The sequence below is a fragment of the Oryzias latipes genome, chromosome 2 (genome assembly GCF_053564925.1).
Source record: "Oryzias latipes strain Hd-rR chromosome 2, Olatipes_Hd-rR_3.1".
NCBI classification, from domain to species: domain Eukaryota; kingdom Metazoa; phylum Chordata; class Actinopteri; order Beloniformes; family Adrianichthyidae; genus Oryzias; species Oryzias latipes.
Window position 1 is genome coordinate 5,510,956 of NC_136238.1, and position 20,699 is coordinate 5,531,654.

General features: G+C 45.7%; 1 protein-coding gene across 9 annotated transcripts in view; it reads left to right on the top strand.

Annotated features, from left to right (window-relative positions):
* Positions 1-20,699, top strand: part of ncam2a (neural cell adhesion molecule 2a) — a 321,431-nt gene that overhangs the window by 46,573 nt on the left and 254,159 nt on the right. For 4 of the 9 annotated variants that reach the window (XM_023948900.2, XM_023948891.2, XM_078931073.1 and 1 more), the window contains exon 1: positions 10,402-10,704. The exons of the other annotated variants lie outside the window; for them this stretch is intronic. In XM_023948900.2, the coding sequence (XP_023804668.1) occupies positions 10,653-10,704 (52 nt within the window). In that variant the 5' untranslated portion in view covers positions 10,402-10,652. Of the gene's footprint in view, positions 1-10,401; positions 10,705-20,699 lie in introns of those variants that run through there. 9 annotated transcript variants of the gene reach the window in all.

The following is a 20,699-nucleotide window of genomic DNA, read 5'->3' on the forward strand; positions in this document are numbered from 1 at the left end:
TCATCCACAGAAGAGTAAAATATGTGATTGATTTTGAAAAGCTGCTGAAAAATGTATCTTTTTGAAAATTGCAATTCTAATTTAGGTTTTACATTTTGTGTTCCATTTTTTGTGATTTTATTAGAAAGATTTGTGTTTTATTTGGTGTTTAAAGGTGGTACATATTGTATATACACAATCTTCTTAGAGACATTTGCTATATGTTGTGTTTGTTGTCATTGTAGTTTAATTTTATTGGATGTATTGAAAGGAAATGAAAAGAAGTTGCAGCATTGATTAAAAAAGCATAAAAGAGACATTTACTGTCTGATGTTACATCTGTAGGAGTGTACTGAGGCTGGGTTTTGTTTTGGAGCACATTCATATGTTTTGTTTGTTAAAAAAAAAAAGATAAAATATAAAGTTAATTGTATTTTGGATGAATAAAAAAGCAATGATTAGTGCTAAGGATGTATAAAAGACAAACAAAACAAAGGAAATTGCTGTATTTTAGTGTTGAACCAGGCTTTCTAACTGTTTTACTTTCTGTCTTCCACTCCTGGCTAATTTACATGTGAGCACACAGCCGGGGGGTGGGGGGGGGGGGCTAACTCCACTCCTGCAGCAGGGGAGACTGATGAAAAGCTTGAGGATGTAAGATTGAAGTTGACCAGTTCCTTTTTCTAAATGTAAATATTTTTTATTTTGGTGCTGATAAACTAAACAGAAGTTATGATAAAAATATTTGCTTGAGTCAAAATGTCCAAAAATTTGCTTTTAGCACAATAGGGTGATTAAGGTGGGTAAATGTTTCTCGTACGTATAGTGCTGCTTTTCAAACGTGGAGCTTTGTAAGACGCATCTAATTCTGAAATCTCAGCTTCCTGAGACAAAGGGCTGATTTCCTATGAAGCTTGATTATATGACTGCAACGGAATCGACCACTTCCTGTTTGGCAGTGCCTTACGCAGGCACCGTCAGATGTACAGCCATGAAACTTGAGATGATGAGAGAAGAGCCTTCTGAGTATCTCCAGTTTTAATTTCATGCACATCGGAAAAAGCACATAGAAAATACAGGGGAGAATGTGCCCTATGCAATAACTAGGTGGCGCTATAGAGCTCGTCCAAAGTTGTCATATCCATTGGTTCAAAATGGAAGCCTCATCATATCCATTGAATTTCAGTGAGATTGGACAAGGAATGTGCACGTGAGAGCAACTTTTATGTGCATGGCGAGACGCCCAACTTTGCCGCTCTGTCACGACCACACACCCGCATTGAAAGTTATGGCTTTTTATCAGAGTAAACTTCAATGGCTTTTTAACAGGTGGACATCATTTTGAGGTGTGTCGGCTCATCCTACTTGGAGCAGTGATGCTCCAAGTAAAACATGTCATTTCCTGTTGCCAGCAGGTGGCGCTACACCTTTTCCAGATTTTTCCACTGCAGATTTGTTCAAAGTCAGACTACAATAATGCACATCAATTTTTGTTCAGATTAGATTATGCATGGCTGAGTAATGGCCATTTTTCTTTTCATGGCGTGTTTTCGAAACGACCTCCAAGTTTGACGTGCCGCCACGGTCACAAACAACCGTAAAAACTTAAAAGCTTCGCAATTTAACATCGGACATGTGTTTAGTTTACAAAACCAATGTTTGGAGTCATTATTCACAAATCTCTAGGAGGAGTTCGTTCTAGAATGAGGCCTGCAAATGACCAAAATACAGCAAAAACGACATATTGACACCAATATAGCAGACTTCCTGTTCAACTGACAGCTTGGTACCAAGAGACTTTTTTGTAGGTTTTCATTTGATGAACATGTCCTGTGAAAAATCAAGCTTGTATGTTAAAGAACATGGCGGGGCTTGCGAAAACAAACATTGTAGGTGGCGCTATTGAGCCGTTTTTGTGCACCCGTGGGAGTGCTGTATATCTAAGTTGGAGATATGTATGGGGGAATCTCATTCTGAAATCTCAGCCTTGTGATACAAACGGCTGATTTTTTATGAATTTTTAATTATCTGACTGCAACGCAATCAACCACTTCCTGTTTGGCGGTGGCTTGCACAGGCACCGTCAGGTGTACACCCATGAAACTTTAAACGATGACAGAAAACCCTTGTGAGTATCTCCTGTTGAAATTTTATGAACATCGGACAAAGCACAGAGAAAAGATAGGTCAGAATGTGACAAAAAATGGATTTGTCACTATCTAGGTGGCGCTATGGAGCTCGTCCAAGATTGTCATATCCATTGGTTCAGAATGGAAGCTTCATCATATCAATTGATTTTCAGTGAGATTGGACAAGGAATGTGCACGTGAGAGCAACTTTTGTGTGCACGGCGAGATGCCCAACTTCGCCGCTCTGTCACGACCACACCCCCGCATTGAAAGTTATGGCTTTTTATCAGAGTAAACTTCAATGGCTTTTCAACAGGTGGACATCATTTTGAGGTGTGTCGGCTCATCCTACTTGGAGCAGTGATGCTCCAAGTCTAACATGTCATTTCCTCTTGCCAGCAGGTGGCGCTACACTTTTTCCAGATTCTTTCACTGCAGATGTGTTCAGAGTCAGACTACAATCATGCATGTCAATTTTGGATCAGATTGGATTATGCATGGCTGAGTAATGGCCATTTTTCTTTTCATGGCGTGTTTTCGAAACAACGTCGAATTTCTACGCGCCGCCACGGTCACAAACAACCGTAAAAACTTAAAAGCTTCGCAATTTAACATCGGACATGTGTCTAGTTTACAAAACCAAAGTTTGGAGTCATTATTCACAAATCTCTAGGAGGAGTTCGTTCTAGAAGGAGGCCTGCAAATGTCCAAAATAGAGCAAAAATGACATATTGACCTCAATATATCAGACTTCCTGTGCGAGTGACAGGTGGGTCCTTTCAGACTTTTTTGTAAGTCTCCATCTGAAGAACATGCCCTGTAAAAATCAAGCTTGTACGTTAAAGCGTATGCGGGGCGTCGGGACAAACGTCACTGTAGGTGGCGCTATCGAGCCGTTTTTGTGCGCCCATGCCAATCTCCTATAAAATACGAAATTTTTCGCGACTCCTGATGTGTGTGCCAAATTTGGTGAGTTTTGGGGTATGTTAAAGGCCTCAAAAAGGCGACTCTTCCGGTAGAATAATAATAATAATAATAATTAAAGCTACAAGTAGCATTTAGCGGGCCCGAGCACGTACGACCGCCTGGCACGAGCGACCGCCCCGTGAGCAACGCCCTGCTCGAGCCATTCTCGTCGTTTTTTCTTGTCCATTCTGGAGCTCCAAGCTAATGTTAATACGACAGCAGCCTGGGGGGGGGGGGGGGGGGGGCTGTAATCTGTTGCCTTAAGGGACAAAGACTTTTGCATATAGCATGAAAAAAATTCAAGCAATGATGATAATTGCTATCACTGTCCCTAAGGATGAGAACAATAGAACTCATTCAATTTCCACTACAATGTCTAGATGAGTGTCAGCTATGTCTGATAACTTGGCCAATTAGCTGGACCGGGATCTTGCAAAGTGCAGGTGGTTAACGTCCAGTGTGATGAGTCTGTGAACGGCAACAGTACAGCATAGCTTTTGGTTTCCACAAGAGAAGAACTCCTGACACATCTGCCCTAACAGACAACTACAAGAGGAGTTGAAATGTATAACACGGTGAAGGAGTTTTTGTGCAGAAAAAGGTACAATTAGAAAAGCTGGTAGCAGTGACTGCAGATGGGGCTCCTGCTATGATCAATAGACAAACAGGTTTCATCACTCACTGTAAAGCTGACCCAGACTTTCCAAAATGTCTGCATTACTGCTGCGTCATTCACCAGCAGGCCTTATGTGCAGAAGTGATTGGCTCTGGACATATAATGACTCTTATTCTGAAAATCGTAAACAACAGCACAGGATTTTTAAGGTGCTATTGGAGGAGATGTCTGTTGAATATGGTGAATATGAACATTGTGAATCTGAACTTGCATTCTTGACTGACATTACTGGAAAACTAAACCACTTGATCTGCGAGCTGCAAGACAATGGCAAAACTATTTTTTTTTGACCAGCCTGCCTGAGCCAGTGTTTTTCTTGTGGGGATCTTTTCTGCCAGGGCTTGTCAGCTTGGTCAGTGGATGTTGCTGCAGTTGTCTCCCTTGCTGGGACAGCTGGAGTTAAACACAGCAGCTCACGGCTCTGAAGTGGACCCCGTTGCTGTCCCAGTCTGGATGGGCACTGTGGTAATGTTCCAATGGCCAGGCTGGCTCCTGGTATAAAGAGATTCCCAAATACCATTTCCTAACCGCAGAGCCAAGGATGTGTTTACATGTTTAGGTCAAAAATGTGATGGACAGCTTCATGTTGTCTAAACATGCCACCCTGTTATTAATCCAGTTGATATGGTTCTCCATCTGTGTCTAGGTGATAGAAAAGCATTTTTTTTTATATTTAGAGCTCTAAGCAAACAAACAGTTGTCTATATAAAAGAGCTTTTACAATTGTGCACTTTTAGCAGGTCTCTGAGTTCATGTGACCAATGTATGGTGGATTTTCACAGACCTTGTTTAAAACTGAAGGTGAGAGAGACTTAGAGAAATGGCTTCATTGTTCTGGAGTTCTTTGTTTCATCCACAGAAGAGTAGAATTGGTGATTGATTTTGAAAAGCTGCTGAAAAAAGTATCTTTTTCAAATTGCAATTTCTAACTTGGGTTTTACATTTTGTGTTCCATTTTTTGTGCTTTATTTGGGAAGCATTTGTTATTTGTTTGGTGTTTTTAAGGTTCTGCAAATATACACATCATTTTTTAGAGACATTTGTTATCAGTTGTGTTTGTTGATTTGTAGTTTAATTTCATTGGATGTATAGATGTCGTGTGGGGGGGAGGCTCGAGAGCAGGTAGGACCCAGGCGCAGAGACGGGAGGCAAACGGGTTCAGGGCAAGTGGGTTTATTTAACTAACAAAAAGCGCTGCAGAGCAGGATGACAAAACTAAAAACAAAAACTTACTGTGGCATGGCAAGGGACATGGACGCCAGACAAGAAGACGTGATCAACATGAGCAGAAGTTAATGGACCAGCACAGGAGGAAGGCAGAGACAAGACTTATATACAGACAGGGCAGACAAGACACAGGTGAACACGATTAGGGCAGATGGGGACCAAAGGAAGTAAAACTCAAGAAACATGACAAGACAGGAAACCTTTCAAAATAAAACAGGAAACGGAACCAAACAAGACAGAACAAGAACTAAAGCGAAAAACAAGACAACAAACTGAAACCATGACAATAGAAAGGAAAAGAAGTTCAAACATTGATTATAAAAAAGGATATAAGAGATAAAAAAAAAGAAAAAGGAAAAGAAAAAAGATAAAATATTGATTTAATTGCATTTTGAATGAATAAAAAACAATGATTAATAGAATCAGAATCAGAAATCAGAAAAAGTTTTATTGCCAGGTTCAGTAGAGCGCACTTTACAAAACGAGGAATTTGACTTGGTGTATAGTGCAATTAAGAATAAGTTAAAAATTAAGTTAACAACAACAACACACTATATATAGTAGAGTAAGGTGAATTAAAGTGGGAGCACAGATGGGCTGGGATGGTGGGGCCTGTAAAGTGGCACCGACAGTCCTTTGGTGGGCGGGAGGGGGGGTCACCTGGGGGAGTTGGGGTACTGTTCAGCAGGCTGACTGCAGTGGGGAAGAAGCTGTTCTTGTGGCGCGAGGTCCTGGTCCTGATGGACCGGAGCCTCTTGCCAGAAGGGAGGGGCCGAAAGAGATTATGTCCTGGATGAGAGGGGTTGGCTACAATCCTGGCTGCCCGCCTCCAGGTCCTGGAGATGTGCAGCTCCTGGAGAGACGGGAGGTGGCAGCCGATCACCTTCTCTGCTGAGTGGATGACGCGTTGCAGCTTGGCCTTGTCTCTGGCCGTGGCCGCAGCGAACCAGACTGTGATGGAGGACGTGAGGGTGGATTCGATGATGGCGGTGTAAAAGTCTACCAGCATCTTTTCAGGGAGGTGAAACTTCTTCAGCTGCCTCAGGAAGTACATCCTCTGCTGGACCTTCTTAGTGATGGAGCTGATGTTCTGCTCCCACTTGAGGTCCTGGCTGATGATGGTTCCCAGGAAGCAGAAGGACTCCACAGAGGTCACCGGGGAGTCACAGAGGATGACAGGGGGGAGGGGGCTGGGGCCTTCCTGAAGTCCACTGTCATCTCCACTGTCTTCAGAGCATTAAGCTCCAGGTTGTTAGCGCTGCACTATGACACCAGCCTGGCTATTTCACTCCTGTAGGCCGACTCATCTCCGTCAGAGATGAGGCCGATGAGTGTGGTGTCGTCAGCAAACTTCAGGAGTTTGACAGACAGGTGACCAGCTGTGCAGCTGTTTGTGTACAGGGAGAGTAACAGGGGTGAAAGGACACAGCCCTGGGGGGATCCGGTGCTTGTGGTCCGAGTATCTGAGACGAGCTTCCCCAGCCTCACATACTGCTGTCTGTCCGTCAGGAAGTCTGTGATCCACCTGCAGGTGGAGTCAGGCACATTCATCTTGGAGAGTTTTTAATACTAAAGATGTATGAAAGACATACCGAAAAAATATGTCTTTCAGTGTTTAACTGGCTGTCTTTGGATTATGCATGCCTGAATAATGGCCATTCTTACTTCTCATCTCTCTGTTCACTGCTTGCTAATTTACATAGCAGGGGTCCCAGCAGGAGGGGGCGGGGTTGTAACACGACTCCTTCAGCAGAGCCAGGCTGAGAGAGGCTTTGACATGTAAGATGTTAGATGTTAGAATGCCAGATGTTAGAATGACCAGTTCATTTTATATCTATGAAAATATTCAGGTAGCTATGGGACATCTTCAGCTAAAGGTCTGTGAAAATTGGTGTCGATTGTTGAAACATAAGTTACCATAAAAAATGTTTGTTTGGAGTCTAGACAGATTTAACACAGGTTTTTGGATGAAAAAGGATTTTTTATAAATCATCTGTTACACTTTTAAGTCTGAAAAAAATATGGAAGGCAGCAAACACAGATCCCTACCGTTTTTAATTTTTTTGTGCTGATATTTGAAAGATAAGTTATGCAAAAAAATAGGTGTTTGCAGTTTTGCCTAAAAAGACGTTTTCGGACCTTTTTGGATGAAATGATGTCTAAAAGTTCACCTGTAACTTCAATCATTCTGAATTTTTTTAGGAAGCAGTAGCACATAAATGCCTATGAAAGTTGAATTCTTGGTGCTGATAACCTAAACAGAATTTATGCTAAAAATCTTTGTTCAGTCCAAAATTTCATTAAAAAAATCAAGTGATGAAGTTTCTCGTAGACCCTATAGTGTTACATATCAAAGCTGGAGGTTATTAAAGGCATCTAATTCTGAAATCTCAGCTTCCTGAGACAAACGGCTGATTTATAATAAATTTCTATTATTTGGGTGCACATAATCGACCACTTCCTGTTACGCAGGCACCGTCAGGTGTACACCCATGAAACTTCAGATTATGAGAGAGGACCCTTCTGAGTATCTCCAGTTTTAATTTCATGCACATCGGACAAAGCAAAGAGAAAATACAGGGCAGAATGTGCCCAATGCAATAACTAGGTGGCGCTATAGAGCTCGTCCAAGATTGTCATATCCATGGGTTCAGAATGGAAGCCTCATTACCTCCATTGAATTTCAGTGAGATTGGACAAGGAATGTGCACGTGAGAGCAACTTTTGTGTGCACGGCGAGACGCCCAACTTCGCCGCTCTGTCACGACCACACCCCTGCGTTGAAAGTTATGGCTTTTTATCAGAGTAAACTTCAATGGCTTTTCAACAGGTGGACGTCATTTTGAGGTGTGTCGGCTCATCCTACTTGGAGCAGTGATGCTCCAAGTCAAACATGTCATTTCCTGCTGCCAGCAGGTGGCGCTACACTTGTTCCAGATTCTTCCACTGCAGATGTGTTCAAAGTCAGACTACAATCATGCATATCAACTTTGGATCAGATTGGATTTTGCATGGCTGAGTAATGGCCATTTTTCTTTTCATGGCGTGTTTTCAAAATGACCTCCAAGTTCGACGCGCCGCCACGGTCACAAACATCCGTAATACCTTTAAAGCTTCGCAATTTAACATCGGACATGTGTTTAGTTTACAAAACCAAAGTTTGGAGTCATTATTCATAAATCTCTAGGAGGAGTTCGTTCTAGAACGAGGCCTACAAATGTCCAAAATAGAGCAAAAATGACATATTGACACCAATATAGCAGACTTCCTGTGCGACTGACAGCTTGGTCCCAAGAGACTTTTTTGTAGGTTTCCATCTGATGAACATGTCCTGAAAAAATCAAGCTTGTATGTCAAAGCATATGCGGGGGCTCGGGACAAATGTCACTGTAGGTGGCGCTGTCGAGCCGTTTTTGTGCGCCCATGCCAATCTCCTGTAAAATACGAAATTTTTCGCGACTCCTGATGTGTGTGCCAAATTTGGTGAGTTTTGGGGTATGTTAAAGGCCTCAAAAAGGCGACTCTTCCGTCGGAAGAAAAAGAATAATAATAATAACTCTTACAGATACAATAGGGTCCTTGCACTCCGTGCTCGGGCCCTAATAATAATAAACCTAACAGATACAATAGGGTCCTTGCACTCCGTGCTCGGGCCCTAATAAACATTCGAATTACAATAGGGTCCTTGCACTCCGTGCTCGGGCCCTAATAAAAACACTGATAGAGCTGGCCTGATTCTCATCTACTCTGCTGTTAAAAGCCAAATATTAATACATGTATGAAACTGAATTTAGTCATTTCAAAGATACCTTTCAGTTGGCTGGAATTTGGACTGAGAAAGTGACCAAGCGCCTCACTAGTTAGTCCTGATCTGGTCCGTTTGCGGTTGACACAAACCCACAAAGTTCACAACGACATGAAACACAATGTTCATTACATCCATGGCAGCGTCTGACATCTGTGTCTGACATGTGTTTCTCCGTACGGCGAGCTTCAGCAGGAGCTCTGTGTCTGACGCGGACAAAGCCAGAGGACTGGAAACGGGTCAAAATGTTAACTTATATTAAAGTTGACTTGAGGCACCACATCACCGTGAAGTTTAATGTGGGGAAAGACAAAAACGTCATTTATGGCATAAAAAACGTGCATTTATCAAGGGCTCTGTGAGGAAGGAGGAGGCATCCTTACGGTGAGGATGGCTGAAGAGAGCCAGTTAGCAAAAACCAGGAGCTTCTCTACAGGTTCAGGGATCAACCGGGACAAAAGGAGCCCATTCCTAGTTCTGCAGCTCACCTGCAGAACTAGGAATGGGAGGAGCATCGGTTATCCCGCCTGCATCCGTCTGCCTGAGCCTTCTTTGGGATCTACAGCCCAGAACCGTCCGGACACATGAACCAGAAGCACATGGGTGGAATGAAAGCAGTTTCAGTAGATGATTTTTAGGACACTTATGGTTTTGTGTCTTTGCTTTGCCTGAGAAATGAACAGAACCAGAACCTTCATTAGAAGCAAAACTCTGATCATACGTGTAACGTGTCTGTTTGTTGAAACCTGGAAATGACATATTTCCAGTCCTGCTGGGTTTCTGTTTTGTTTTTGTCTCTTCTGAGGTTCACATAAATCCATCAAGATCTAGGAAATCTCGTTTTATCCCCAGGACTTTGATCTGGAGAACCCGACATGTTTAGATGCCAACCAGGATTCCTGCATGATTAAATTCAACCAAAGTTGAACGTGGTCAGAAACTTGTACCAACGGTTGGATTCATTGTAACTATTTAAGGTGGAAATGAGAATGTCTGCGTGATCAGTGATAGTCCTTTCCATGAAACCTTCATGGATGGATGGATGGAAGCAGCCTGACCTCCACGTTGAACATCCCTACAAACTGAGAAGGCTCTGGCAGGAGGAAGACCTCCAACACACAGGAGAACCGTGATCTTCTGGAGGGGCTTGATCCTGGAGGCTGTGACCAGTGAGAGGACGGTCTGAACATCCCAAGAGTCTAAAGGATGGAGGTTCCTGATGGAAAACAGTCAGTTAGACGTTTTGTTCACCTTTCAATGCATCTTCTGTAATGGGGGCGGAGCTTCACTGGACCATCAGATGCTCCTTTTAGAAAGATTTAAACGGTTTTTGGATGTAAATACAGTTTATCTTATTTAAAGTTGCTGCTATGTGAAACACAACTAAACTGGGGATCTCTGCCCTTTGACCCGCCTTCTAGGTTAAAAAAAACTGATTCAGGAATCAAAAAACGTGGAGGTTGGTGGAGAACGGGATGGTGGAGGTTGGAGGAGAACGTGGAGGTTGGTGGTGGAGGTGGAGGTTGGGGGAGGAGGTGGAGGTTCTACAGCCCCAAAGCCCTGAAATCTGAGGGTTGGGTGTAAATATCTAGTCAGAAGCAGTTTGTCTTCTTCTTCCGTCTCCAGTCTGATCGCTGACAGCCTCCAGCAGCACAGAGAAAGCTGGAAGGGGGGGGGGGGTCCTCATCTCTGCGCGGGCACGAGCCTTCCGCGGGAGCGCGCGCATAGGCAGGAAGCGGAGGGAAGGAGCGGAGGCAGCTCAGTCGCCAGCGGAGCCCCGGACGGTGGATGAACGGAGCGGCGTCGCGCTCGTCGCTTACCTCCCTCCCTCCCCCCCAGCAGCGGAACGCGGCCCCTCACCTGCGAGACGATGATGCTCCGACTGCTGTACCTGCTCGGGGTGCTGGTCTGCAGCGGCCAAGGTGAGCGCTCCTTCGCGCGCGCGCACGGGCGGAGGCGCGGCGACTTTGTGGTGAAGTTGTGTGCGGACGCGCAAGGAGGGCTGGGGGGGCTGGAGCGGACTTCTATTGGTAGTGGAGGCACGTCCCGCGCGCTTCTCCCCTGGAAAAAAGGGGGGCAGTATGATGGGGGGGGTCCCCTCTTTAAAGGGGCGGCCGGCCCCATGAACTCCCCTCTCCGAGCCCGGTTCTCCCGCAGCTGCTGGGGGGGTGGGGGGGGGGTGGTAACGTTTTCTCCATCGTCATTTACAGAACTGTTTAAAACTTAGACCCCCGCCTTCATCCTCCTCCTCCTCGCCGTGTCCGGAGCGCGAGAACATTTCTCAAATGATGCATCCTGAAGTTGGGGCGCGTGCGGTGACAGTTGACATGGGGGGGGGGGGGGGGGGGGGGGGTAGTTGCGCGTGAGCGCAGAGCCCCTGATGAGAAAAGCAGCGTCCAAATAAATGTCCGTCAGTTTAGACCCAATCAGCTGTTGGAGCCGCGCGCGCGTGCGCGCTTCACGTGTTTTAATTTGTATTTTCCAATCCCATCTACATCAAAGGGGGGCATTTAGAAAATATAAATTACCCCCCCCCCCCCCCCCCCCCCCCCCCCCCCGGTCATTAAAGCGCAAACATGGACTTGTAGAGGATCTGATGGAGGGCGTCCTGGCGCACATCGGCAGGTGGGGGTATTGCGCTGCGAACAGCCGCTGCTCGCTGCTCCTACGGGGGCAGCAGCGCTTTTTATTGCTCCGATGGTGACTTTTCCACTTTTTTTATGGCGCATAAAAAATTCTGACACGGAGGAGGTGCAGCAGACAACTACAGCTGCAAACAAAGACACGGGTCAGAACGGAGGCTGCTTGCTGCAGCGCTGCATCACTTCACCCGTTCAGGGTTCCGTCAGGTCTGGAGAACCTCCGCAGCACAACTGCTCTGTCATCACGGGGTCGCCGGTTCCTGTGCTCGGCTGCGACGCACGCGTACGGTGGATTACACGCCTGCTTAGGCTCTGCAGTGGGACATTAAGTGGTGTAATTGAGATGTTTCGGCAGATCTCCAGGGTTTCCAAAGGATTTGTGGTTCCTGTTAAAGTTCTGGAACACGGACTTGATCCAGACTGGGGGAGATGGGTGAGGAGAAGTCAGAAGTTTCCTTCCCTGCAAACGGAAACTGCTGAGTCGGATGTGAAGCTTCATTGGTTCTCCATGTTGGGTTCCTCCTGATGACATCTGACGGCAGAAGTTCTCCAAACATCTGTTCGTCAGGAGAACAGGAGTTGTCATTTTTAGCTGACGACCCTGAGGCTAAACCATTACGTCAATATTGGGAGGGGTCAGGTTTAGTTTGTCTGAACTTCTGGGAGACGCTTCAGCACGAAGGACAAGAAGGTCTCAGTTGTTCCGGGTGATGGACACATTCTTCTGTACACTGTAAAAACAAGTCCTGTCGAAATAAGTCAAAAAACAATCTGACATTAAAAAAATGATCTCAGTTCTTATTTAAATGACATTTAATATAATTTCTTTTCTGCAAGACAATTTCTCTTGAAACAATGCCATTTTTTTATTGTATAATTTTCTGCAGTGTAGGAGTGTTGTGGGGTCAGAGGTCGTCCCTGCTTTCTTTCTGTGGTCATACCTGATCCAGGTATTCGGCTGCGATTCAGGACACTAATGTCTGGAGAACATCCGGCTCTGTGGAACTGGGATTATTGACCCGCCCCCCCCCCCCCCATCCCATCTTAGAACATCAAAGTTTTCCAGTTTCTACTAGCCACGGTATCCATGGTGATTAACAACAAAGGATTGTTGTCATGGAGCAAGTTAGTGAAAACTGCTGCTGGAAAACAAATAATAATAATAAAACTTTTGAAACTTGTTTCTTTCAGCTAGCTGATGTCCATCCCATAATACTTTTGTGTCTAAACCTGCTTTTGTTGTGCTTTTAAATGCAACTGTAGTGAGTTTAGCAGCTGTTGAGCCTGAGATGAGACGATGGTTTTATTTTGGAAATCCGTTGGATTCTTTCCTCCACGTCCGACTCATTCTTGATGAATCTCTAGTGTCCAAAATCCGCCAAACTGAAGCCCTCAAGCTAGCAAAGTTAACAAAACCTGGAGTCTTCCCTCCAAATATGGATTTATTGTGACAATCATGGAGATTATTCAGCAACCCGGCTGTGTAATGATACCAGGATGCTGCTAATAAAGTTGTTCACGTTTCTGATATTTACAAAAATACCAGACTGGTTGCTTTTCTTTATTGCATTTATTTGTTGCAACGTAGAAGTCGGACGAGGCTGAAGTCGACGTCTGATTTTGTGTCTTCCACTTTGACAGTTGTGGGTTCAAATCTAGACGGCATTCTAAACGGTTCCTCCGTTAAATCTGGTGAACAAACGAGATTTAAAGCGGCTGCAGGTGATTGACAGACGACCAAGATGGAACTTCAGCCTCAAAAGGTGAGGAAAACTGGAAGAAAGGTACAAATCAGACGCCAACTTCAGCCTCGTGGGAGTTCAGACCTTTTGGTTGGATCACCAAACGTGTCTGGGAATTCACGTTTCGGCGCTGGAGCTTCTGGTGGCGTTCCCCCCTCAGTCCGACTGTAGTGAAGCTCAGCAGGGTTCATCTGCAGGTAGGCGTGTTTTCTCCGTGGATCAGCGGGTTTGTGGCGAGCGTGACGCTGCTGCCTCTCCGTCTCTGGCCTCGGCAGCACCCCTGAACAGCGCGTGAACCTTTTCATTTTCCTCTTTAGCAGCCTCTGCTTTTGTGCGGAGATGAACGGAGTGAAAAGGGAATTCTCTCGGATGAGTGTGGATTGTTAAACGCGGCTTGACGGGTGCTACATAAGCGCGCCTCATTTATCTTTTTCTGCACTTGTGATGCACAAAAAGCTCATTTTTCCCTTCAATTGCTCATTTTTATCTTCATAATGACTAATGTGATCTTCAGGGAGCTTTGTTTTTTTTTTTTTTCCCGAGCAGAAGCCAAAGGAATCTGGATCTGCGGTGCACTTTGGGACCCGGCAGACGGAGTTTGGCATCGCTCATTAATTCTGCGTTCTGAAGCCCCTGAAAGAGGAAAATGGGAGCGATGGGAGGACTTGTATGGAGAGAGATGCAGATTATGTTTAAAAATTCATCCACTCCCAGTCAATCTGATTGCATGGAGTTAAATCGTGTTGCCAGAAATCGAACGGCGCTCCACGCCGCCGCGCTGTGCCAAAATTAATAAAAAGCAATCGAATCCTGTCGAGTTGGAATCAAATTAGAGCGGAGGGATGTGATTGGAGGAGGCAGCTTCCTGCGCTCTTCTGGACTCAAACACTGTTTGACATTAGACCCTGTCGAGCTGGGCGGGAAACCCCTTGGCTGCGGCGTGCGTCTGTCCTGCCAGACTAACGAGCCGGCTGACGCGCGGCACCAGGATGCCAGGGCGGCGGCAGCGCCGCCAGCTCGCTCTCTGCCCTGGAGAGCTTCCTCTTTGGGCCGCCATGAGTGAATGAACGGGAGGATTTGCGTGGGCCTCTGAACCACGAGGGTTCGGACTGTTATTGTTTTTTTTTTAAAAGCGTTCTCTGATCTCTGCTGAGTCCCAAACATTTGTGAGAAAACATGTTTTTGTCTAAAAATCCTACAATCTGTTTTACTTCCTAGTTCAGTCGTTCTGCACGCATCATCGTTCTTATCCAACGTTCTTCGTGTTCTGATCAGAAGCTGCAGTTGATCAGGAACCCCGACCCACAAGTCACTGTGACTCGAACTCCCCACCAAGTCTGGGACCGGGAGAGAAATTTAAAAAAAAAACAGCAACAAAGGAGCTGAAGTGGCTCCAAGGGAGAAACTTGACCTTTCTCCTGAAATGTACTTTGAACTACTTTAACTCACTGACCATGTAAGCAATGAACCTAATCCCAACCGATACTGAAGCGATAGGCAACACTTTACAGTAGTACTTTACAAGTAACAGTAGTACTTTACAAGTAACAGTAATACTTGACAAGTAACAGTGGTACTTTGCACTTTTCTTAGTGCAAACTACCAACACAACTAAAAACTGGTTTGTGCCAAAATACAACACTTTGGCGATAGTACTTTACACTGTATGGGTGTACTTTACACGTAACAGTAGTACTTTATACTTTATGTGTAAAGTACTATCAAAAAGTGTATAGTACTACTGCAAAGGCAACAGCTTTGCCAATACACTGCACCTTGCAGTACCTCCTTTCAGTGGTACTTTACACCTTATAGTAGTACTTTACACTTCACTGTAGTACTTTATTCTTTACGTGTAAAGTGCTACTACGAAGAGCATAGTACTACTGCAATAGTAACAGCTTTGCCAATTCACAGCACTTTGCAGTACCACTGTCCACCTTCCAGTAGTACTTACACTTACTTTACACTTTACAAAGTGTAAAGTACCACTGTAAAGTGTTGCACATTGGTAATAGGTTTATGCTGATATTCAACAGTTTGCAGTACTACCTTAAACTGTATGGGTGTACTTTTCACCTTGCAGTTGTACTTTGCACCTTATAGTAGTACTTTCCACCTTGCAGTAGTGCTTTGCACCTTATAGTAGTACTTTCCGCCTTCCAGTAGTACTTTCCACCTTGCAGCAGTACTTTGCACCTTATAGTAGTACTTTCCGCCTTCCAGTAGTACTTTCCACCTTGCAGCAGTACTTTGCACCTTATAGTAGTACTTTCCGTCTTCCATTAGTACATTCCACCTTGCAGTAGTACTTTGCACCTTATAGTAGTACTTTCCGTCTTCCATTAGTACATTCCACCTTGCAGTAGTACTTTGCACCTTATAGTAGTACTTTCCGTCTTCCATTAGTACATTCCACCTTGCAGTAGTACTTTGCACCTTATAGTAGTACTTTCCGCCTTCCAGTAGTACTTTCCACCTTGCAGTAGTACTTTGCACCTTATAGTAGTACTTTCCGTCTTCCATTAGTACATTCCACCTTGCAGTAGTACTTTGCACCTTATAGTAGTACTTTCCGTCTTCCATTAGTACATTCCACCTTGCAGTAGTACTTTGCACCTTATAGTAGTACTTTCCGTCTTCCATTAGTACATTCCACCTTGCAGTAGTACTTTGCACCTTATAGTAGTACTTTCCGCCTTCCAGTAGTACTTTCCACCTTGCAGTAGTACTTTGCACCTTATAGTAGTACTTTCCGTCTTCCATTAGTACATTCCACCTTGCAGTAGTACTTTGCACCTTATAGTAGTACTTTCCGTCTTCCATTAGTACATTCCACCTTGCAGTAGTACTTTGCACCTTATAGTAGTACTTTCCGTCTTCCATTAGTACATTCCACCTTGCAGTAGTACTTTGCACCTTATAGTAGTACTTTCCACCTTACAATGTGTTCACACAGCCTTTTGATTTCATTGTTAATTTGATCTGTCGTTATGATAAATGTGCCGAGTCGGCAGAAGGTCTGTAGAGAAAACGGATGGAAGCTGGTCTGACGGGGACCAGAGCGGGAAAAGCAGGACTCGGTGATCCTTCATCCTCGTTTGTCTGAGCGTTGTAGGAGTGACATCACATCCTGTTGATGAGACAGAAGCAAACATCCTAAAATCCCAGGTTTGCTGGATAAATCTCTTTCCTTGTTTTCCTGAAGCAGAGCCGGAACGGCTCCTGACTGGAATTCCTGCTTATTAAAAACACACAAGGAACGGAAGAGGAACGGGTGGCAGGTGAGGAAGAAGAGGCATCCTGACGGCTGACATTTGGACAGAAGAAAGCGAGACGGGCAGACGGATGGCAAAAAGGGGGCCGTCTGCGTGACAGTGAACCGACAGTTAAAACGGCGAGTCGCAGGAGTCTAATGAAGAGCTGACGAGCAGTTTCTGCCGCTGCTGGATCCTCAATCCAGCTTTGGTTAGTGGGAGCGACAGCACCGAGTCCCTCCCCCCTAATGGAGAAGGGCTTAATGTGAGGGTGTAGACACTAACGAGAGACCAGCTCAGGCTGCTGGAAGCGCTGCCGAGGGAGGGGCTCCACAGCGTTGTCTGCCAGTTCAGTTCTGTTTAGGACGGTTTTAGTCGAAACGTGGTCTTTGTTCTCACCCCACATCCTGGACTGTCACGCCAGAGCGGCCAGAACTCGTCACAGTAAAGCCTCAGACCCGACCGCCACGTGTGCCGTTCACGTAATCCCTGCAGCCGGGCTGTTAGAAAGGAGGAAATGGTTTTGTGTGGACGTAGCCTTCAGTCGGATGACAAACATGGTCATAGACGCGTGTGGGAGGGGCTACGCCACGTTTTTTTAGCCTTGTTCCGACGTGCTTTGAGGGACGTCTGTCGTCGCCCTCATGGGCCTTTGGCTCGTCATTCCAGCTGGTCAATGAAATCAAAAAGCGACTTGAATATCAGCGTGTGACCTTTAGAGGGAGCCCCGCCCAGCCGCCTGTCAATCAGGCGTCAGCTCCTGCTGAGAGCTTCTCCTCTGCAGACTCCTCTTCCTCCCAGAGTTCAGACGTCGGTGGGGGTGTTTGGGTCGGACGTCTTGTGTGCTGCAGCTGCTGTTGGTGGACGGACGAGTGTTTGATGAGAAATGGATGAGCGGGTGGGGGGCGGGGGGTCTGCCCATGTGGTCGTGATGCAGCAGAACTGTGGAGCTTGTGAACCCCCCCACAACCTTCAAACAGAATTCCTCTTCTTTTGGGGATGTAGGCCAGCCTGTATTTTTGTTCCGACCCTTTTTTTAAAAACATTTTTTTTTCTTTTCCCTCCTCCTGCCTTTCATTTCCTCCGCTCTATTTTCGTGGACCTCCCACACTAGTCTCACTGGAGGTGTCTGTGTGGGGGGGGGAGATCTCCTCTTCTCCCCGATGTGGGAAGCTCTTCCAGCAGCTTTAATGTTATTTTCAGGGAAAGCTAATTACGTGTTTGTTGCTCTGCCGCTCCGTGGAGTTCTGAACACCTATGGATTTTTGTTCCTCCGGGCCTCCGTGAAACAACAACAGGACTTTTTAAGCTTCGCCGTGTCAGTGTTGCTCCGTCAGGCGTGTTATTATCTCTCAAACTTCTGATTGCAGGAAAACTGTAGGCGTGTTCTTAATTATTCAACATTTGGACGACTCTCAAAGCCTGAAACTCTGGGTTTGCTGCTCCCTCGGCCAAGATGTGAAAACTTCCAGAGAGTCTAGAGGAGAAAAAAACGTTTGTTTATTTGGGCCGAAACGATTCACTTTCCCCGACGATTTTGGGTTTTAATTTAAGAAAGATGACAGAAGAAACCTGTGAGGAAATTTACTTAACCCTTATGTTTTCCTATGGGGTCCAGATGACCACTGACGTGTTCTCCCTACCATGACAAAGGTGGAAAGATTTCATGTAATCCATGGACACCAGTGAAGATCACAAATCGTTGAAGAAAAAAGGTTCAGAGCACTAGTGGGTCTAGATGACCCTACTCCCAACGTTAAAGTGTCTAGAATAGCACAAGGGTTTTTGAAAATAAAGCACAAAGAATAATAAGAGTAACAGGAAAAACCTTCCAGTTGGTGTGATGTAGTAAAACATGTTTGACATAAACGTACTGGTGTCCAACGTCCGGCACAAAGGCCAAATGCAGCCTGCGTTCAAATTCCCACCAACCTTGTCATAAAACCATCCGCTGCGTTTCCACTACACATCTGCCAATATACTTTATGGAAGTTCTTGAAATGTCAAAGTGAAAAACACATTTTTACAGTTGGTGTTTCCATGAAATCCTAATAATGTGAATAAACACAAACCACTACGGATGAAGCCATTGTGGGAAATGGTGGTTGGTGGTTTTCCAGAGGATCTGTGGATAAAACACTCCCGCATGACACGCTCGACCTTTGATATGCTGTGGGTCCTCTGGTGGCGCCCGCCTAGGCCGCCAGTTCCTACCAAGAAGCGCATCGCCATCCGGTTGTTGGTCACATGACTCGGTTAATTGGAAATCAGTGTTTCCTTTGCAGTTTTATGAAAAAACATCAATTTGGATACACCTCAAAAACACTTTTTTCTTGTTGAATATATACGTTTTTTTCCAAAATTGTGTCGTGTTTCCATCAGGCAAATTTATGATCGCAAATCCAATTTGAACAGTGTCATTGTCAATAGGAGGCTGGGCCTGTGCTGGTTGGTTTCTGTCTCCTGTTCACCTCTTTGTCCTTCGTCTTCCACTGCTGGGTTTTATTTTAGTTAGGGGTTGGACCTTGGTAGTGTTGATTTACAGATTTTGTCTCTTCAGAACAGTAAGGTTGTGGTTTCGTACGGAGCTGTGGACTCCGACCATGGCCGTGGCTGGGTCGGCGTCTCTCTGACCTTTTTTACGTTTGGCCAAGATTCCAATCCCTTTGTTTTTGTCTTGGCGTTTGAACCAGCACACCGATCATTTCAGTCTGTTCTTGCTGTACAGAAGATGTCAGCTCTTGAATCAAGGCTGTTCCTGATCCTCTTGGCGTCCAGTTTGTCACGTGGAGTCGGCCCCTTTGTGGTTGTTTTCTCCTGGACGGACACAGATGTGTCTGTCGGTGTCATCCAAAACTCATCAAGAACCGCAGTAGTCTGTACTTCTGACAGTGAAAGGAACCTTTAACGGTGAATTATGTGTAACCTTTCTAGTGACCCCAGATTTAATGTTAACAGAATATAAAAATTCCCAGAAAGTTTGGTACAAATGTAATTTGATGTTTTATGACCCCCCCAGCCTTATACTAAGGTGTGGTGTGATGTAACAAAACATGAAATAATAAATCCACACGTTTAGCTCTAAACGTGTTTGACAAGTTCATCATAATCCTCTGGTGTGCAGAAGAAAGACGGTTTGGATCCGTATCCTGGATGTTCCTCTGCCTTCCAGGTCACTTCAGTTTCCTCCGTCTCTTTGGTCGACTTTGTCCCACATAGCAGAGGATATTATGGGATGGACCTCACTGCCCTCCCGCCTTTTCTCCTCACTCCCTTCAGAGGATGCACACTCCACCAGACGCGCTTTCTCCCTTTTGTCAAACGAATCCTCTTCATCGCCCTGACCTCGGCGGCGCGCGTTCTAGGCGGGATCAAAGCCGGGAGCAGATGAGCGCTGACGCAGAGCGAGGCGCCGTAGGAGAAGTGTCCTTCTTTCATGGCGGCGTTGGCTCCGGGGCGCCAGTCTCAGGACGACCTTGTGATTTCACACATGCCTCAGCAGCCAGGTTCTCGTTGAAAGAGGCTGTTTGTGTTCTAACAAACGCCAGCGCGACGGGAAGCTAGTGGGCCTCTCAGAACCTACGACAGTAGGGGGGAGGGGGCCTTTAAAGCTGCCCGCTAGTTGGATTCCTCCAAAGGAATGGCTCCTCTGTCATCTGTTTGGCCTGAAATGTCCGGTCATACTTCAGCAAGGCTCCCAGGACTCCTGCAACAGGCCTTGATTAGATTTTTCCCAGCGTGCCTTGTTGCGGGGACGGGCTGAATTCCTGCTAGCTTAAACCCGTATATTGCTCCGAGAGCCGAGATTGCTTTTATTTCACGCTGCTTTTCATCCATCCGGCTGCGTCTGGAGTGGTCAGCCGAGGGAATGATGGATCGTCTCGGCACTGGAGGCGAAAGCCGCAGACGTGGAGAAACATTGCGGCGCGTCCCCACAGTCAATAAGCCAGGAGAAGCTGTGCTGCCAGCGGCCCGCTCCCCTCCCAAGCCACAAATTAATAGAGTGCTCCCGCGTGATGGTGGAGTTTCATTTGGAACCGTCATGGTACATAAAGCGGCTCAGAAATGAGCCGTTCCGCTTCCCCGAGAGTCCAAACACAACCTGCGGGATTGAACCTGTGAGCTCCTCACCTTTGCAGCTCCTGTGAAGCTCCTGAACGTCTCTGACGGGGCGTCGGCTTTTTAAATGTTGGGAGTGCGGCGTTCTATCAGGTTGTTTTTTTTTCATGTACTCTTTGACGACGGCGTGAAATTGTCAGTGACAACAGACCAGCTC